This window comes from Topomyia yanbarensis, chromosome 2 (assembly GCF_030247195.1).
Source record: "Topomyia yanbarensis strain Yona2022 chromosome 2, ASM3024719v1, whole genome shotgun sequence".
Lineage (NCBI taxonomy): Eukaryota > Metazoa > Arthropoda > Insecta > Diptera > Culicidae > Topomyia > Topomyia yanbarensis.
Window position 1 is genome coordinate 35,364,372 of NC_080671.1, and position 17,789 is coordinate 35,382,160.

The window sequence follows — 17,789 nt, forward strand, 5'->3', positions numbered from 1 at the left end:
AATAATAGTATAATATTGTGCTACTTTAGATACAATTATACCTCAATCTCCTAATATAACGAAAAACAACGTACTGAGATTATTACATCGTTTTAACAGTACATTGTATTCGAATTGATATAATATTGTAATGAAAACGATGTAGGAAAATAGTCCTGTCAAAATAATGTAATATTAAACTGATAAACGTTTGTTCCATTTATGCATGTGATATCGCTCATTGATAAATTTGTACTATTACACGTTTCGACACAACATTACAATCAAATGTATGCACATCATTATTTTCGTCAAATTATAGTGATATCACACGTACCAACGCTATATTAAAAAGAATAAAAAAAAATTTCAGTGTATCGATAACTTTCGACGCGTTACATATTCCACTTCCGCCCCTCTTTCTCTTTCGTCTCGATTTCGTTCGTGTGAGAATATTTATGCTTGATTCAATTGTTGGCGATCGCCGTTCATGTTTTAATTTGTTTCGTTAAAATTGTTTAATAGTTTCCTTTAAAAAATCGTGTCCTGCTAATATCACGCTCCCGTGCCGATATTCTATCATCCAACCATTGGATAAGTGAACAAATCTTGTAAGTTTCGTTTGCATTTCTGTTTGTCATCGCTCAATATATTATATACCCAATATAATTTATCTTTCTGTTACTATCTGTGCTAATTGCGTTTCATGTTTGCATTTTTAACATAATTTTTTTATAATTGTTTGTTTTTTTAGATTTATGGACGTAGATGTTTGTTTTTAGTCCGAAAATATTACATTTCGCACAAACTCTTACCCGCTGTCAGGCGACCATATTTTAGAGATCAATCGAGAAAATTTGGTCCGGAATTACATGTAAGTATCGACGAATAAAATTAAATATAATGCCGATGATATTCCCGGTCGAAAGCAAATGTTTGGATGCATTGGAAGCGAATATTAGGTTTGCTTCAGTACCAGGTGAAACTGGAAGTACTCCGGAGCAAACGGAGAAACTCGTTCCTGTATTTTCTTCTGCTGGTAGCTAACCGGAGTAAGTACTTTTTGCTTCTGTTTACTCCGGAACAACTTTCGTGTACTGTAACAGACCTATTGCTTGCTGAACCAGATCTATGTTTTTGCTTGATGCTTGATCAGATATGCGTTATCGTCGCTCATGATAGCATTCTTGATCCTTTTTGATCAGTTACACCTTGTAAAATTTAGCTTTTCTCTTTTCTTTATGATAGAAGTTGAATTTTAACGCGGACATAATGGTCCAACAAGTGAGCGTATAGAGCGGAGCTAGTGCGATGCGGCTTGGGCGCATAGCCGAGGCCGTAGGACGATGCATTGATTAACCCGTCGCCGGAAGTGCAAGTAAATCTGTAAACTCTCGTTTTGCCGGTTTACTCAAATTTAGGAGCCATAGCTAGTTTAAAGCCGACTGAGCGGTAGCGTAGTCGAACAGTACAGCAGAAAGCTATGTGGCGTAGTCATATTAGTCAACCGAAAACTTGAATCCAGCTATAGCCCCTATGTTCGAGTAAACCGGACAAACGAGATCATCACAGGTTTACTTATCACTCCAGTGGCGGGTTGATCAACACCTTGCCCAACGGCCTCAGCTAAGCCATATCACACTAGCTCCGCTGCATAAGCTCACTTGTTAAGGTTGGAGAGAGAATCGACAAAAATCAAAAACGGAAAAAGCAGTTTTTTCCACACAGGGTGTTAGATCTTCATAAAAACCAAACAGCAGAACTGTAACAACATTTTACATAAGCTGATTGCCTTATACCCAATAACTAGTAGAAAATTATGGACAAAAAGTTTAGTAAAGCGTCATCATCATTCTATCAATATCTATGCATTTGCACTTCATATTTACATTTTTGAGCTTTATTTTCTAATTGTTATCGGGTACACGGTTTTTTTTGTCGAATAATAAATCAGTTTCGTTGTACACGCTTGCCCGCTGCCAGGAGGCCATGTTTTAGTTGCATTGTGTTAGTTGTCAATAATTATTGAATTGCACAAACCGGAACGACAAAATTTGCCCAAAATAGCACATAGGTGTTCACGAATGAATTTGAAATGTATGCTGGCGATATTCCTGATCGAAAACAAGTGTTTGGATGCATCGGAAACGAAGGCTCTGATTAGGTACTTTTCCCATGTAAACTGAAAACATGTTTTTCATAAGGCGCTATATTTGTAAAGTTTTCAAAAAGGGGTAGAGAGAAAAATTCTATAATTTATTCACGAACTGTTTTATTGACTAACCTTACAGTAATATTGTGCTGCCGAAAGTGTGGTTTTGGATGAAGCTGGAGTGATGCGACTTGACCGCATAGCGCTGAGGATCCGCCGGCCGAGCTAACTTTAAACCCATCGTAGAAAACGCAAGCAAATCTGGATCAGAGATGGTGAGTAAGCGGTTATCTCGTCCGGCGTATTCAGCTATATACCATAGCCACATTAGCTTAGTCAAAAAACCTTACTTTCGGTAGCACAGTAACAACCTTATTTTTCAAGTTTAATAATGAATTATGGAAAGTTTTTTTGCTTTTATGAATCTACAACACTAAACGGCATATTTCTAAAAGAAAAATGTTTTACAGGGAAAGAGGTACCTAAAGTGAACATTTGTCGCATCGAATATTGTTTGCTTAGCCACATCGGTGTTTATGCTTGCTGCTTGATGAGGTATGCGTTAATGTAGGCTCATGATAGCATGTTCGATCTTCGTTTCGAACATGTATAGGGTTTCAAATATATGTATATGTGATTAAGGGCATTCTGCGAACTGAATATAGGTTTGTTCCAGTACCAGGAGAAACGTGTACTGGAACAAGCCTTATGTTTCTGCTCCTCAAAGCAATATTGCTAATGAAAAATCTATTATAATCCAGCTTGTGGTGCAATTGTGTCTGTCATATATCCAAACTTAGATTACATGGCGAGTTATGTTCAATAAAATTGGAGAAAAATCAATTACATTCTCATTACACTTGGCACATATATACAAGTGCTAGACAACCACAAACCTGATGAGCTACGTGTTGACACTGTTCAATGCTGTCTTCATGCTAACTTGATAAGTTATGTTTTGATATTCATGGTTGTGGTGTGAAGGGTGCTTAACCCCTAACCGCACGCCAATAGTCCAATCTACGATTTTAACTTCCCGGCCGTTTTGACGTTTGCTGCGGGTGGGATGATAACTGTTATTTTTGCATATTGGGTATATATTGCACTACGACCGAAATTTCTCATATAAACTATAGGAAATTTCAGAAATTTCTCATATAAACTATAGGAAAAATTAAAAATAGAATTTTTATTTTTGATGCTAAATGTGTTCAAGGTGCATGAAACGTCGAGATTTGATGCAAACTCGAAAAAAATTTGACGATGATTCACTTTTTTGGATTTTGGCACATTTTTGCCTTTCTCATATAGAAAGGTTATGCAATCACTCTGAAAAACGTTAACCTAATCCCGGAGGTCCAAATTTTTTTTTCGACTCGCATAAGGTTTCTGGATTTTAACAGAAGCGTAGTTGATGGTTTACGGAGAGGGGTTACACCCCCCCCCCTTTACTGTTCACTCCCCTCCTTTAAAAATCTCCTTAAATCACCCCTCAGACCACCACCCCATCCAGCCCTCATACCCCTACCTTTCAACCCCATCATCTTCACCACTATATCACAAAGCATACCAATTTAAGCTGGGAAGTCGTTCGTTCATGGGACTTTCGCCCTCCTCACATACCCACCCCTGCGTGACAAAATGAGTTAGCAACATTGCAGATAACAGATAGCAGATAACATTGATCTAATGCTGATTAGGCTAATGGAGTATGATATTTTTTGTTTCAAGTGTTTCACCGTCGACAAGTAGCTCATCAAGTTCGTGGCTGGCATGCCATTGTGTATAAGTGCAAAGTGTACTAAGAATGTAATGGACATTTACACAATTATGTTGAACATAAAAAGCCTCCGTGCCATAGTTTAGAGAAATGAGAAAGGCACAATTGCACCGCTAGGTGGATTAAAACAGGTTTTTGTAGAGCATTTTGTGAAATTAATATTATTGTTCTTGGTACCTCTGTCCTCCGATGTGTAAAATCTAACAATAGCTAACAGGAAGTTTATTTATCGATTGATACATCAAGGAACATCGATAAAATAAAAGTTATTGGAAACATTGATATTATATTTTGACTATGCGAGCTATCGGGAGCACGTCGTTTGGCATAAGTTCATTTGGCATAACAGCAGGTGACACATGCTTTCGTTTGGCATAATGTTCATTTGGCATAATGGTCATTTGGCATAATGGTCGTTTGGCTTAATGGTCGTTTGGCATAATTTGAAATATACATTGAAATCTCTGTTATGTTCAATAGTGACACTTAATGTGGCTACGCCACAACGCTATAAGTATGGTACTTAAACTAGTTGATAGCCCCTATGTTTGAGTAACCCGGGCAAACGAGTGGGTCGTAGGTTTGCTGGTGAGGGGTCGCCGATTCTGACGGCGGGTCGATGACCACCTCGCTCCCTTGGTCTCGGTATTTTGGTATACAAATTCAAAGAACTGCTCATGTCTTAAAGAAGGAATCAATCCTTGTTTCGGGAGCACGTCGTTTGGCATAAGTTCATTTGGCATAATGTTCATTTGGCATAACACTAGGTGACACATACTTTCATTTAGCATAATGGTCATTTGGCATAATGGTCGTTTGGCATGATGGTCATTTGGCATAATGGTCGTTTGGCATAATTTAAAAAATACATTGAAAAGTAAGTTTAACCAATAAAGTAGTTTCACTTGCTATCTCTAGTTATAGAAAATATTTGAAAATTCTTTGTTCAGGTGATCTATTCAATGCGGATGAACGAGAAAATGTTGCGACCATGAATTATAGTTGATATACGAGGGGCAATCCCGTCCTCACACTGCCATGATGTTGCTTGCTCCCATGTGAATGCCATAATATGCTCTTTGGCAAATTTACATGCACAGTCAACGGACAGACGGGTTTGCCTTGCCATGATTTGCTTTTTCATCATTTCTCTGATGGGAAGGATTGGGAAAGTGGTAAGGTGAGGGGTAAGGAAAATAATGCAAAAAAATATCCAACCCCGGGAGGGATTCAGAATTATTATTTAAACAGTGAGCGGATATATCAACACCCCCGAGGGGATATTGGGGTAACAGACCAACAACACCCCCGAAGAGATATTGTCATTCAAATACGGCTTAAGCTATAGCTCTTAATCACACTGGGTTAGGAACAATAGCATAGTTTCAGCTCTCTGTACATAGGCTCATCTATGTATGAAGAACAAAAAATCCGGATACGTAATTGCATTACTGCATGGCAGTTACATATCTAATAATATGAAGTTTCATTATTGATTCACAAAGATCACACGAATAATATGCAGCATGCTGAATAGTTACCATGTGATGATTGAGTTTGCAATGTCCTGTCAGTGCCCTGACTAGAATACTGCACTTGTTCTTGGAAAAATGCAGCAAATTCAACTGTAGGCAAAGACCTAGGCTTCTAAGACCGAGAGTCGGGGCTCTCGGGAGTGTACAATTCACGATCGCGTGGAAACGGGCGTTTGTATGATTGTGCTTGAAGCTGCGTTTATAAATACGTATAGGCTAACGCGCTTTTGACTAGTATTACACAATCGATCCTGGCCATTCCCGGAATCTTTTCAAGTACACCGATTTTGAAACGTTATGATGCAGTCCGTGAATATCAAGCATCGAATCCTGTGAGGTATTCCTATGACTCACAGAACGCACTGACACGGCGCCATATTTAAATACTGTGTAATGCTATCATTAATATAAATTTGATGTCTATGTCTTTGATTCAACAGGTGTTATGGAAATTATTTGCTTTAAGTGTAAAGCTGTATTCGATGATGTCGATGCTTACAGAGCCCATGTTCACGTACATCGATTCAGCAGATCATTTCAATGCAATATAAACGGATGTAACATCACTTTCAAGACCTACACCGTTTTTGTAGCACATATAAGGCGTTGTCACTCAATCGAACGTGTATCAGACGATTCAATATTAAAGTGTACTGCTGACGGTTGCCTGTATTTCCACAATAGTTTCCAGACAATGGCCAAACATCTCAGGGATCACCTTTCGCAAGGCATATCGGTTTATTGTCCATTGAATTGTAGAGCAAAGCCATTTATGACTAGAAACAGTTTATCCATTCACAATATGTACTATCATAATCATAGAGATAAGCAGCCAGTTACTTTCAATTCGAAAACCGAAAAAATAGATGGGACAGTGGGATCGTCATCCCTGCAATCCAATAATACGGAGGAAACTGATATCAGTGCTGTTACACAGAACGATGAAAGCTATATTCTAAATGCTGAGAAATCAATTGGTTTGATGTTTTTGAACCTGCTATCAAAGCACCATGTAGCTAATGAAGCAGTACAACAAGTGGTAGAACATTTGAATGAGTTATCTATGATACAACAGAAACACAACGCAGAAACTATTGGAAAGCTTGCTGACAAGCTTCATCTATCTGAATTTGAGAAAAATGAAATTGTGACACGTTTTAGCACTAAAGATTTAAACATTGTTTTGTTCAGTGAGAGAATTGGGATATTTCGCTCGGATTACATGCGCAAAAAATATTTTAAACAAAATTTCAAATACGTAGATCCCGTCAAAGTTCATCTCGGATTGAACAAAATGAGAAAAGAATGTTTTCTTTATTATGTTCCCATTCTCGAAACCTTGAAATCTATTTTCGAAGTCGAATCAAATTACGATGCAATTTTCTCTGAAAAAGGAAGAGTAACAGGATTTATGTCCGATTTCACCGATGGTTTATGTTACAAGAACAGTCGATTCTATAATCAAGCAAATGTTATTTCAATATTCTTGTATCAAGATTCCTTCGGGATCGTCAACCCATTAGGTGATGCTAAAAACCGTCACAAAATAGTTGGAGTTTATTACACAATAGCAAATACTCATCCTTCACAACGTGCTAGCACCGAAAACACATTCCTTGCGCTACTCTGTCTTGAAAAGGACCTACTAGAATTCACAACAGAGAACATTTTCAAGGTATTGATCCAGGATCTAATGGAACTAGAGACTCTCGGAATAACAGTTACCGTTCGGGGATCGTCACGTATTGTTCGGGGGACACTGTTTGCAATTCTAGGAGATAATCTTGGCACACACCAAATGGCAGGATTGTCGGCGAATTTCTCCACACAGGAATATTTTTCGAGATACTATTATACCACTTTGAAAGAATTTCGAAGTGCTCCTTTGCAAAGATGTGAACTTCGAAATCAATTGCGGTATGAGAAGGATATCTATGAAATGGAAATGACTGGAAAAGCTGTAAAAGGTATTAAAAAACGGACTATTTTCAACGAACTGCAAGAATTCCAACTGTTTGATTATGGATTACCACCGTGTGTAGCACATGATTTGTTTCTTGGTTGTTTCAACTATGATATTATGCTAGTATTTCGTGCGTTTATAAGGAAACGATTCATTGGCGAAAAGTTTCTCGCGAGTAGAATAAATTATTTATTCAAAAAATTACAGCTGCATTCTCAAATAACCCTGAACATTAAAAAGGACTGTATTACAAGTAAAGCCGTAGATGTGTGGCGTTTAATACAACTGTTACCAATGCTGTTGATGAAAACTGGCGGAGTATACGATACCAGAGAGTTTAAGATGTTGATGCTCCTTAAACAAATAACTGATCTCATAACTGCTCCAATAATTTCAGAAAGACAAATTGGAATTTTGCGATTGGCTATTAATCATTACATTGGAATTAGAGCAGAGCTTTTCTCCTCACCTCTTCGGCCTAAACATCACTATCTATGGCATTATCCCCATTTGATCCTGCAGTTGGGACCACTAATGCCTTTCTGTACACTGACAGGAGAACGAAAGCATTCCTATTTCAAAACAACCTTGCGTCACGCCAGTAATTACAAAAACATTCTCAAATTATGCAGTGAACGCCATCAGTACTGGCAAGCATTACTAGGCAATAATGAGAACCGATTCCATAACAAAATAGTATTCGATCAGGTTGTTAAAACTTATGACGACCTCAACGAAGATGAAAAGCAACTCATGAAAATTTTTGCTATGTGTGATGCATCGTATACATACGCAGAATCCATGATTTATTACGGATATTCGTTTAAGAGAGATGTATGTATATTTCTGGAGTACGACAATTCAGAAACATATTATTTTGTGCTGCGCATAAAAGGAATTATATATAATACCGATTCAAAAAGCATAACTGTTTACGGAAAAAGAATCACAGTTGAATCAATTACCGACGTAGGTTTAAATATAGTCGACCAAGTGGACATAGAGGATCAAGACGTCAATGCAACATATGAGTGCGTAGAGCTCTCTAGTTTAGCCGATATCACGCCACTTAAAATTTACACTTGTGATAGACGAACCTTCATTTTCCATCAGCATGCTATACCGCTTAAATAGGGTAAGTCTTTCAAAGGAAGTATATATTCACTTTTTGTAGTCTGCATGGGTGTATATTAGAAAGGATCTTTACCTTTCATATTTTACTAACATGATTAATCCACTGAAAACTATAACCACAGACAAACAGATATAACACCATGAGGAAATTACTCCAAGAACTATCGTTCGGAGCAGAACAACCTTTTACACGGTTCCAAACGTTTCTTTGCAAGTCAGTTATCCTTAATGCGCAGGAACAAGTCTGTCTCCGGTATACTTGCGCTTATGCTAATAGTGCTAGAATAACAGACGTTTAGGCTTGATTCAAAATGTGTATAAACACTCGCAACTGAAATTACGAATAAATCAGACGTCTGGAACGGTGGACAAACATTTGTAGGTGGCGCAATGATCAATGCAATGCAGTTGGAGTGCGGTTATCAAACGCATGTTTTCAGTTTACCTTTGACAATTTATATTAACCCTAACTGACTAATTTTCAACATGAACTCTGGCTAGGCCAAATTTCGCGTTAATAGGTTAGCAAATGTGTAGAATTGTTTGATATAACGAAGTGAGGTATTATTCTACACGAGCTTTAATGAAACTCATTACAATTCTTTTCCCTAGAGTTTTTACTGGTCTGCTTCTTCTGGTTTTCCTGTCCTCCATACTTTTGCCACTACTATCACTGAGAACTGACATAAAAGTAAAGTGTTCAACTTGCGTAATAAATTAAACTGTCGCTTTGAAATGACAACAGCAAGTAGCAACTTGCCACTGGTCGGCGCTTCGATCGGCCAGTCGTCGCTATACAGGACTTGTATGCAAACTTGGATACAATGGTGACTCACGCATGCAAACCAGTATGCGATGGTGATTTTCAACGCATTTTCATTTAAATGTTTACACAGGTTTTTCGGGAAAGTTTGTTCTAGCTTATATGTCTATTCTCTGTGCTACTATCTATTACCTGATCTTTTGAATTGGAAGAATACCTAATATGATTTTATAATATGACACTAAACCAAAATGTTCTTTTTATTTTGCATCCCATCAGGGCTACTTTCGCATCTTAAACAATACATCTTATCAACTCAACAAAACAATCCTATCGAATAATGAATACATCGAAGTTAATTAGGATTTGCAATTCATCACGAAAGAAGACCTTCGTCAAAATCATTCCAACAGTGGCTAATTTGTTTCAGAAAGGTAGTATGGGGAAATATTCAAATTCAATCAATTAAAGCAATTCTATTACTTAACAGCACAACATTTTTTTAATGAGGAGTATGCGAGAATAGTTTTGGAAGAGGACGGATCCAGCATTATGGAGAATGACGTTGTGGATGCATGTGCGGATGGAGGATTAGTACTGATGTTACTAAAGAAAGATGAGAGTTGGACTCCATTTGAATCATCGATCGACGCTGCTTCGAAAGCATCGACGTTTGTGTATGATGACATTCAATATCTGGTAAGCACAATCATTATTGGAATGAATAGGAAATCGCATTCAGTTTCAAATTGACAACACGCATACCTAGTAAAGTTCAGCCGGAAATGAACTGGAATTCTGGCTGGTTGCAGTTCGTACACGGGATCTAGTGACACAACCGATTCTAACTAGAGTCGGTTGTGTCACTAGAGCCCGTGTGCGAACTGGAACCAGCCAGGTTCATTTCCTGCTGAGCTTAACTGGGTAGTGGTGCCATATACATACTTAATTAGCACTCTGTGATTACGAGCAATATTAAAGAATTCGTTACAAAGCTTTACCTTTTTTTTATTAAATTCACTGAGTTTGTTTTGAAAGTGTTTGTGATGTTTTGGGGTAATAAAGACCTAGAGAAAGAGCACGCGGACAATGTTCCATAGCCAAAATCTCGAAGTTTGCGATTTTTCTTAATAGGGAAACTGTGCGCCTCAGATAATAGAACACTCAGTAGGAGAGACCGAGGCTAGTTGGTGGTGTTTCTAGTTGTGATTTTTTACTGCTTTGATTTAGGTAGCCAAATAGAACACGTTGCATAAAGGGTAGACTGTTGACAACATCTCTGAATTTTATAAACTTGTTGCGTTGTCTTTATTTTTGTAGACAATAATATGTGAAGCGAAGAAAAGCAAATTTTCAAAATTTGCAGGCGATTGGGCGAAGTAAATGTCCCTTGCATTGCCGAGATACACAAGAAAAAAATCTCTTGCTTTGATGACTATTTTTGCACTGTGAATAGTGCCGTTAACTTGCCCCGCATGCGTCACCTCCAACTTACCTCAACCGTATATTATATACAAAATATTTGAAAAACAGCTTTCGTTTGTGATTAGGTGTGATATCCATACCGACATAGAAGGCTCTTTCTGCGCACTACCGAAAAATACAATTATTTGTGAAATAGAAAAATCACCTTAAATAACACAAAATCACAGACCTGTCAGACATGGCACTGAGAAGAGTTCGCTAAATAAAACACGATCATCATTTCGAATTTAAATTTACTTTGCACACTATCACCGCCTCGTGCGGATTCCTTGAACTATATCATGTTTGATAAATTTGTCCATTTGATATGACGGTACAATGGTGTGCGCAAGTAGTTGTGATTCGTGGGCAAATGAGCCTAACAACAAACATCAATTAAACAGAGGAGCACTCCGGAGCAGAGAGATAATCCTGGTTTTTTGCTCCTGTTTGCTCCGAACAGGAATGGTGTACTAGAACAAACCTATATTATTGCGCGCTTCCCACTAACCTGGACTCCGCACTTTCAAAGTGCGAGGGATCAAACTGCTACTGAAAACTGCGAGCTATCAAAACACATGTATTTCAAATGATAGAGATGGTACTTTCATAGACAGATCATTCGAACTAACCAGTCTCTGAGAAGAATTTTATAGAAGAATAGTAAGTGCGCAGTGCTGTTAGAATCTAGTTTTTAGAGCCTCAAGCAATACCATCTTCTCATATTTCAAATAAGCGCATCTTGGGCACAGACTAGAAGACATAACACTCCAAAACTATTCTCCGACCGCTTTAACGGTCATTTAAAATATAAATTTAGTTTTTCTGTACGTCGCTTTCGGTAGATTTTCTAAAAATCTGCTCTGGCTCAGTTTATAGAAATAATGAATACTTCAAAATATAATACAATATTGATGCACATTTTTCCGACTGTTTAGTGCAAATATAGTATACCTATCATTATTCAAAAATTTTGAAAAGGGGTCCAATATTGAAAGGTATGTCGTAATCACGACAAAAGAATTGAGTTGTCAAAAAGTTCCTTATTTTGGTAAAACTAATGAAACTACAATGTTTTTTTTTTAAATTTCAGTATGATATCGAATCCAGCTCGCCGACCACATCTACATTAAATTCAATTCTCCAATCACCCAACCGAGTATCTAAATCGGTACATAATTCGCAGTCTGATGCAGCAGATGAATGTATCCCACCTAAAAAAATGATTCAATCACTGCTACCCGATGACGTTCCAGGAATGAATTTGGCCAATCAGTGTGAAGATCAAGAACCTTCATGTACGATGAAACGATCATTCGAGCAAAAAGATGTTACAATAGAGTATAAGTTAGAATTAGACTATTCGAACGAACCTGTAGGATCGCACACTACATCTTGCAGCGGTTCCAATCTTGTTGCTTTGAAACGCAAAACAAAAATAGATGCTTCTACGGCAGTACTGCTATCCAAGTTCGAAATCGATTGGTCAAGTATACCACGTGATATTGTGACTCAATTAGATCGGACTGTGGATCATGATAAAGAAAGTTTTTTGAATGAAACTGACTACAATCGATTGGTTGACCACATCGTTGGTCAGTTGCGAAATATTACGCCGTCAATCCCTATTTCAACTTTTCGCCGGGTAGCTGAAACTGTTTCTTCGATGTACTCATTCTTCATTGATATGGACGACGATGGCATGATAATTGGGAACGGATCTAGTAGCTTAACAGAAAAACTGAAGAATAGAAATTCATATTTGAACCGAGCGCATAAATCTGGTCAATATGACAAAAAGCAGAAATTTGGCGACGATCCAATGAGGCAGTGCAGAGTTGGTATAAAAGCGGAGTATTCCCTTTCTGGCGAACCTCTCCTACTTGATAATCTCTTAATGAAGCAATTGTATGAAAACCAAGACTGGGATAAAAAACTGCTCGAAACCACAAAATGTTACCTACGATACAAAATTGATCACTGCCCATTGAGTCAATTGATGGAAAACTTTCCAATTGTAATGAAACACAGTTTTATTGAATATCATTTTTCTGAAGCTACGGGAGTGCGACCAGATCAATTTATTGAAAATTTTATTAAAAAGCGTGAAAAAATAATCAAGGTATCTCAAACATACCGCGACGAAAACGTGCACATTGCAGATACAGCTGAGGATATGGATGTAATGGTGGGAATATCCAGGATGTTGAAAGAAGATATCAGCGAAATAATTTGTCAGTTGGAGGTACATAAATTAATATTCTGATTATTCTTTAATTATTTCAAACTAATGCAACTCTACTGATCAAAACCCATAAGTCGCAGTAATAAAAGCTAGTTAAAGGTTGCAGATATTTCCTATGTCGTGCTACAGTATTTTTTAACTAACTTTAAATCGCATTTTTCTCCCATGTCATGGCAATATATGTACATGGTACAATTATGCAAATAACGCCTGTTTGCGTAGCTAGCAAAATATCTACGTTAAAAATAGATTAGTTTAGAAATAGTTTTACGCAAGGCTTCTTCGCCTCTTTCTTCAAGGTAAAAAATTCGGCTGCGTACATGTGAAGATTACATATTAAGAAGACTGATGCCCCTTTCCTTCCCAGTACAGCACCTCTATTGTACGAAGGTAGGAAGCTCGACGTAAAAGTATGTATGTGTTGGTGAATCACTTTGAAAAGTACTACCTTTACACGCAAGAGGTGTTGCTGATGTCTCCAGATTCTGGACAGAGTTACCAGTCTTCTTTATATGTAGTTTTTGGTACAAGGCAACCAATTTTCCATCTGCGCTGCGTTCGTTCCAAATACGTGTTTTTGTTTTGTTCTATGAGGGCGCATACCGTCACAACTTGTTTACGATATATTGAATCATTCTATGCTAGTTGTAACGTTGAGTTTACATCCAGAACAGAAAACAAACGCGTGTTGAAAGCAGGCTGTTTCAATATTCAACTGCAACGAGAATATATTATCGTGAAAACAAGTAAAACCAATAAAGCTCACAACGAAACTTTCTCTCATTGCAGGAAGAAACTTCAAGCGATCTGATAAACAAACTTCATCCAACGATTGTTATAGTAGGTTAGTGGATTTATGATATACGTACAAAACTGAGATTATAGTTTTAGTTTTATTGAAAGACCCACAATGACTTTTAACTTCTTTACTATTTTTTTGTTTTTGGTTAGTTTTTGATATCTCTTACTCGAACTGATTAACAACTCGATTACTTGCACAACTTCTTTAGCTGGATCGATATAGTGGTTCATTCAGCGATCTATTACTGTATAAGTTTACTACAACCGACATGAGACTCTATTTTAAGATTTGGCACGAGATTATTAGAGAGTTGATGCACAATTCAGCGACTCGTGCTATGACAAATGCATCTTGCCCAGATTTTTACTACAAGACATTTCTTGAGCGTTTTTTTCAAAACGTCATATCTGCAATGAGTTACTCTCTTTGTTTACTTTCTCTTTCAATTTTTACGGCGTCACTATAACACTTTTCACTTATTTTACAGTACAGATCGAAAGACGGTGGTTTTAACTAGCATATTATGCAAAGAGTTGAGGGGTAAATGTTAAAGTGACCGAATTATTAACAGAAGAGAAAGTAAATAAAGAGAGTCACTCATTGTAGATATGACGTTTTGAATAAAAGGTCTAGATTTATATTCTATTACAATTGACGCATGAAATCGGAAAGTGTAACTCACTATAAAGAGGGAACAACTGAATGGCCTACGTCCAAAAGGGAGCAACCCACAATTTTCATTAAATTTTTCTAGCTTCGGTGTTGTTTTTAAGAGCTGTAGCTGCTCGCTTGCGGCCTCGATTCGACGGTTTGCGCAGTGGAGCTTTGGGAAATGGCTGAAAGTCTTCAATTGAAATTAATCACTTGACACTACATTAATAGTAGTGACCTATAATGTCCCCAAATGGCTGACAGATCGTGCCCCCAAGCGTACGTTAAACCAGCATTAATTTTTACATAAGAAAAAACTGCCCTGACTTCTTAAAGTCTCGGAAAATCGAACGAGAAATCTCGAGTTTCCATAAGATACAAAGTGGGTTACACCCTTTTCGATCCCAGCTGGTACTGGGGTTACCTCTATGGTCAACTTTTATTGCTAAATGCAAAAATGCTAAAAATAATTTTTTAAATTTCTCAAATTACAGTACAGGTAGATTACTTAAAACTATTAAAAATGCAAAAAAGTCACTTTCCAAATAAATGTGGCTTATCCCTTTTGGATGCCGGGCATTCAACTGTTTCAACGTAATTTATTTAAAATTGTATGCTTATAATTTATACAAAAATCCTTTCATCAGTCTTGTCGGTTTGTCAGTGCTATAAGACCACATTACAATTTTAAATTTAATACCATATTTGTTTTTATTCCAGGTTCGACGAGACAATCATACTACATTCATGCACAGAACAGTAGGGTTAGCGAAAACTTCGAAAGTTTTATTTTAGCCATTCAGCATCTAGTTATGGTCTATTTTGTGTATTATTTTTCATATCCATCTAACTTATCTAAAACCTTGGAATTTTTGCAACTATATTTTTATAAACTTAACCCGTTCAAAGGATCTCGATCAAAGGCCACATTAGTCGGGCAGCAGCAACGATTAGTACGTGCGCTGATGCTGAAAATAGCTAAATTTAAAAGCACCGTATAGACATGTTTGTTATAAACAGACAATCGAAATGATGCATACAGCTGACAAACTCTGTCGAAAAAATCCGTACACCATGCGGACTGTGTGCATGACCGTGGTAAACGATCGCGATTCGTTGCAGCAGGGTGTACGGATTTTTTCGTCAGAGTTGATCAGCTAGCATACCTATATATTAGAACTGCTCATTCATTATATTGATATTATATGGTATTACTCGAATAATAGTGTTTTGCCCTCCATGTCAAGGATGCCCTCCTATTCTTGGATACGAAAATGATTTATACAGTAATATTTCGATTATATCACGCCTAGTTATATATACAGGTGGATGTATATATGTATAAAACAATATAGAGCTACATGTATATACAGTCATTTAAATATATACATACTGATTTACATTTTCATACTTTGATTCGTACATATACATATGTATATACACAGATACATGCATACATATATGGATATATAAGCGTGATATAATCGAAACATTACTGTACTTCAAACGGTAGGGTAGGGAAAATTAGAAAGACGACCAGATTTTCAGCTAATGCAAAATTCAATAAACGTGTTCAATGTAATATACAAAACGGCACTGTAACATGCAAGAATTAATCCTTCAATTTCTTACAAATTACGTGTATTTTTCCATACAAGTCTTGTCACGTCAGGGAAGCTTGATCAAGTATACAATTATGTTTCGAAAATATAGACACGTTTTTGCTAATAATTGAGAAGTACTTCACAGCAAGTCTCCTTAGTTTCCTATAACTTATTTAATCGATTATAATATAACCAAGTGTTGTAATTATTACGAATTAAACAGCTGGGTAATATGCAAAGTGCGAAACATATTTACAAAATGCTGCATTGATGTCGATGCATGTACTCCAAGTGTAGTTTCGGAAGGATCGAATGTTAGCTGAAGATTATCATATAAGTTAATTATATCAACGAATACGACCCCAGTACATTGTACCGCCGCGCTATAGCCTACTTTGCGGTTGGGAGCGCATCTGGATTCAACAACTTAGCGGATTGACCACCTTTTCGTCGATTTCAGTTTCAGGATTTGTGTTTACAGAGTAAAGACAATATGCAAAGTTGGAGCTAGAACCAACTATGCAGAATGCGAGAAATCACACCACAGCAAATCATAGCTTCTATGTTAGGGTAGAAAAGAGCGAAACTGAACGGATTATCAGCCGATTTTTTGCAGCGAGGCTTTATATTGAAATACGAAATTGTACATACAAACATCAATTATACAGCAATTCAAGGCGCTGCAAATATAACCAGATATAACGAATAATTGCTACACGAAAATGATAAATTTGCGATAATCAAAGACATGATACTGCAGTAATATTATATAGGATATTGACCTAATCCTGATTAAAAATTGTAGGAATGACTAGACAAAAATAAATTGGTAACTTGACTAGACAAAAATAAATTGGTAACGGTAAATGTTAGCGAAATTATGGAGGTTTGGAGAAACAGCATGCTACCTTTATTCTTGGAAAGTACAAAGTGATTCAAAGTTCATTTTGAGTAATTACTAAGATTGATGTTTGATTAAATGTTCAATATGCTTATATTATTTTCAGTTACATGAACCATGTATAGCCAAAAGGTCCAATGCAATAGTCATAGTCATAGCAAAAACTAAACTTGATTTAACTTTATTTCGTATCGTGATCGAACAAAAAAAATTATAAAGAATTCCAGCAATCAACTTATTTAGTCTTTAGTATTGGTTCGTGAATCGAGTGAATACGAAAATATAATCCTTGGTAATGGTTATTTATGGTGGTGCAAAATAAACATCGAGCTAAATATTGCTATCAGAAATACTCGATCGCGGTATTCTTGTTTACATAAAATTTCTTGATATTTCTGCTGAAAATTTTTCAGCTTCATGCATTATATATATATATATATATATATATATATATATATATATATATATATATATATATATATATATATATATATATATATATATATATATATATATATATATATATATATATATATATATATATATATATATATATATATATATATATATATATATATATATATATATGTGTGTGTGTGTGTGTGTGTGTGTGGTGTGTGTGAATGAAGCTGCCAAACTTTCATCCAAAATAGCGAAATTTAAGCAATGTAACAGAAAACTGAATCAAGCGTTTCTGAGCATAAAATTTTGCTCGATATTTATTCTGTACCTCATCGTACCTTGTTTTCTTTTACGTCATTCGCCATTACATCGTTCGCCATTCCATCGTTCGCCATTACATCGTTCCCCGTTACA

The 17,789-nt window shown here is 36.5% G+C and overlaps 1 protein-coding gene across 1 annotated transcript; it reads left to right on the forward strand.

Moving 5' to 3' along the window:
• The first annotated feature begins 483 nt into the window (after positions 1-483).
• LOC131682694 (uncharacterized) lies at positions 484-17,258 on the forward strand. Its single transcript, XM_058964380.1, has 6 exons — positions 484-590; positions 734-853; positions 9,586-9,740; positions 9,797-10,005; positions 13,805-13,859; positions 15,189-17,258. Exons 3-6 carry the CDS (start codon positions 9,647-9,649, stop codon positions 15,467-15,469), a joined length of 639 nt encoding a protein of 212 aa, XP_058820363.1. The 5' UTR covers positions 484-590; positions 734-853; positions 9,586-9,646; the 3' UTR covers positions 15,470-17,258.
• The last annotated feature ends 531 nt before the right edge of the window (positions 17,259-17,789 follow it).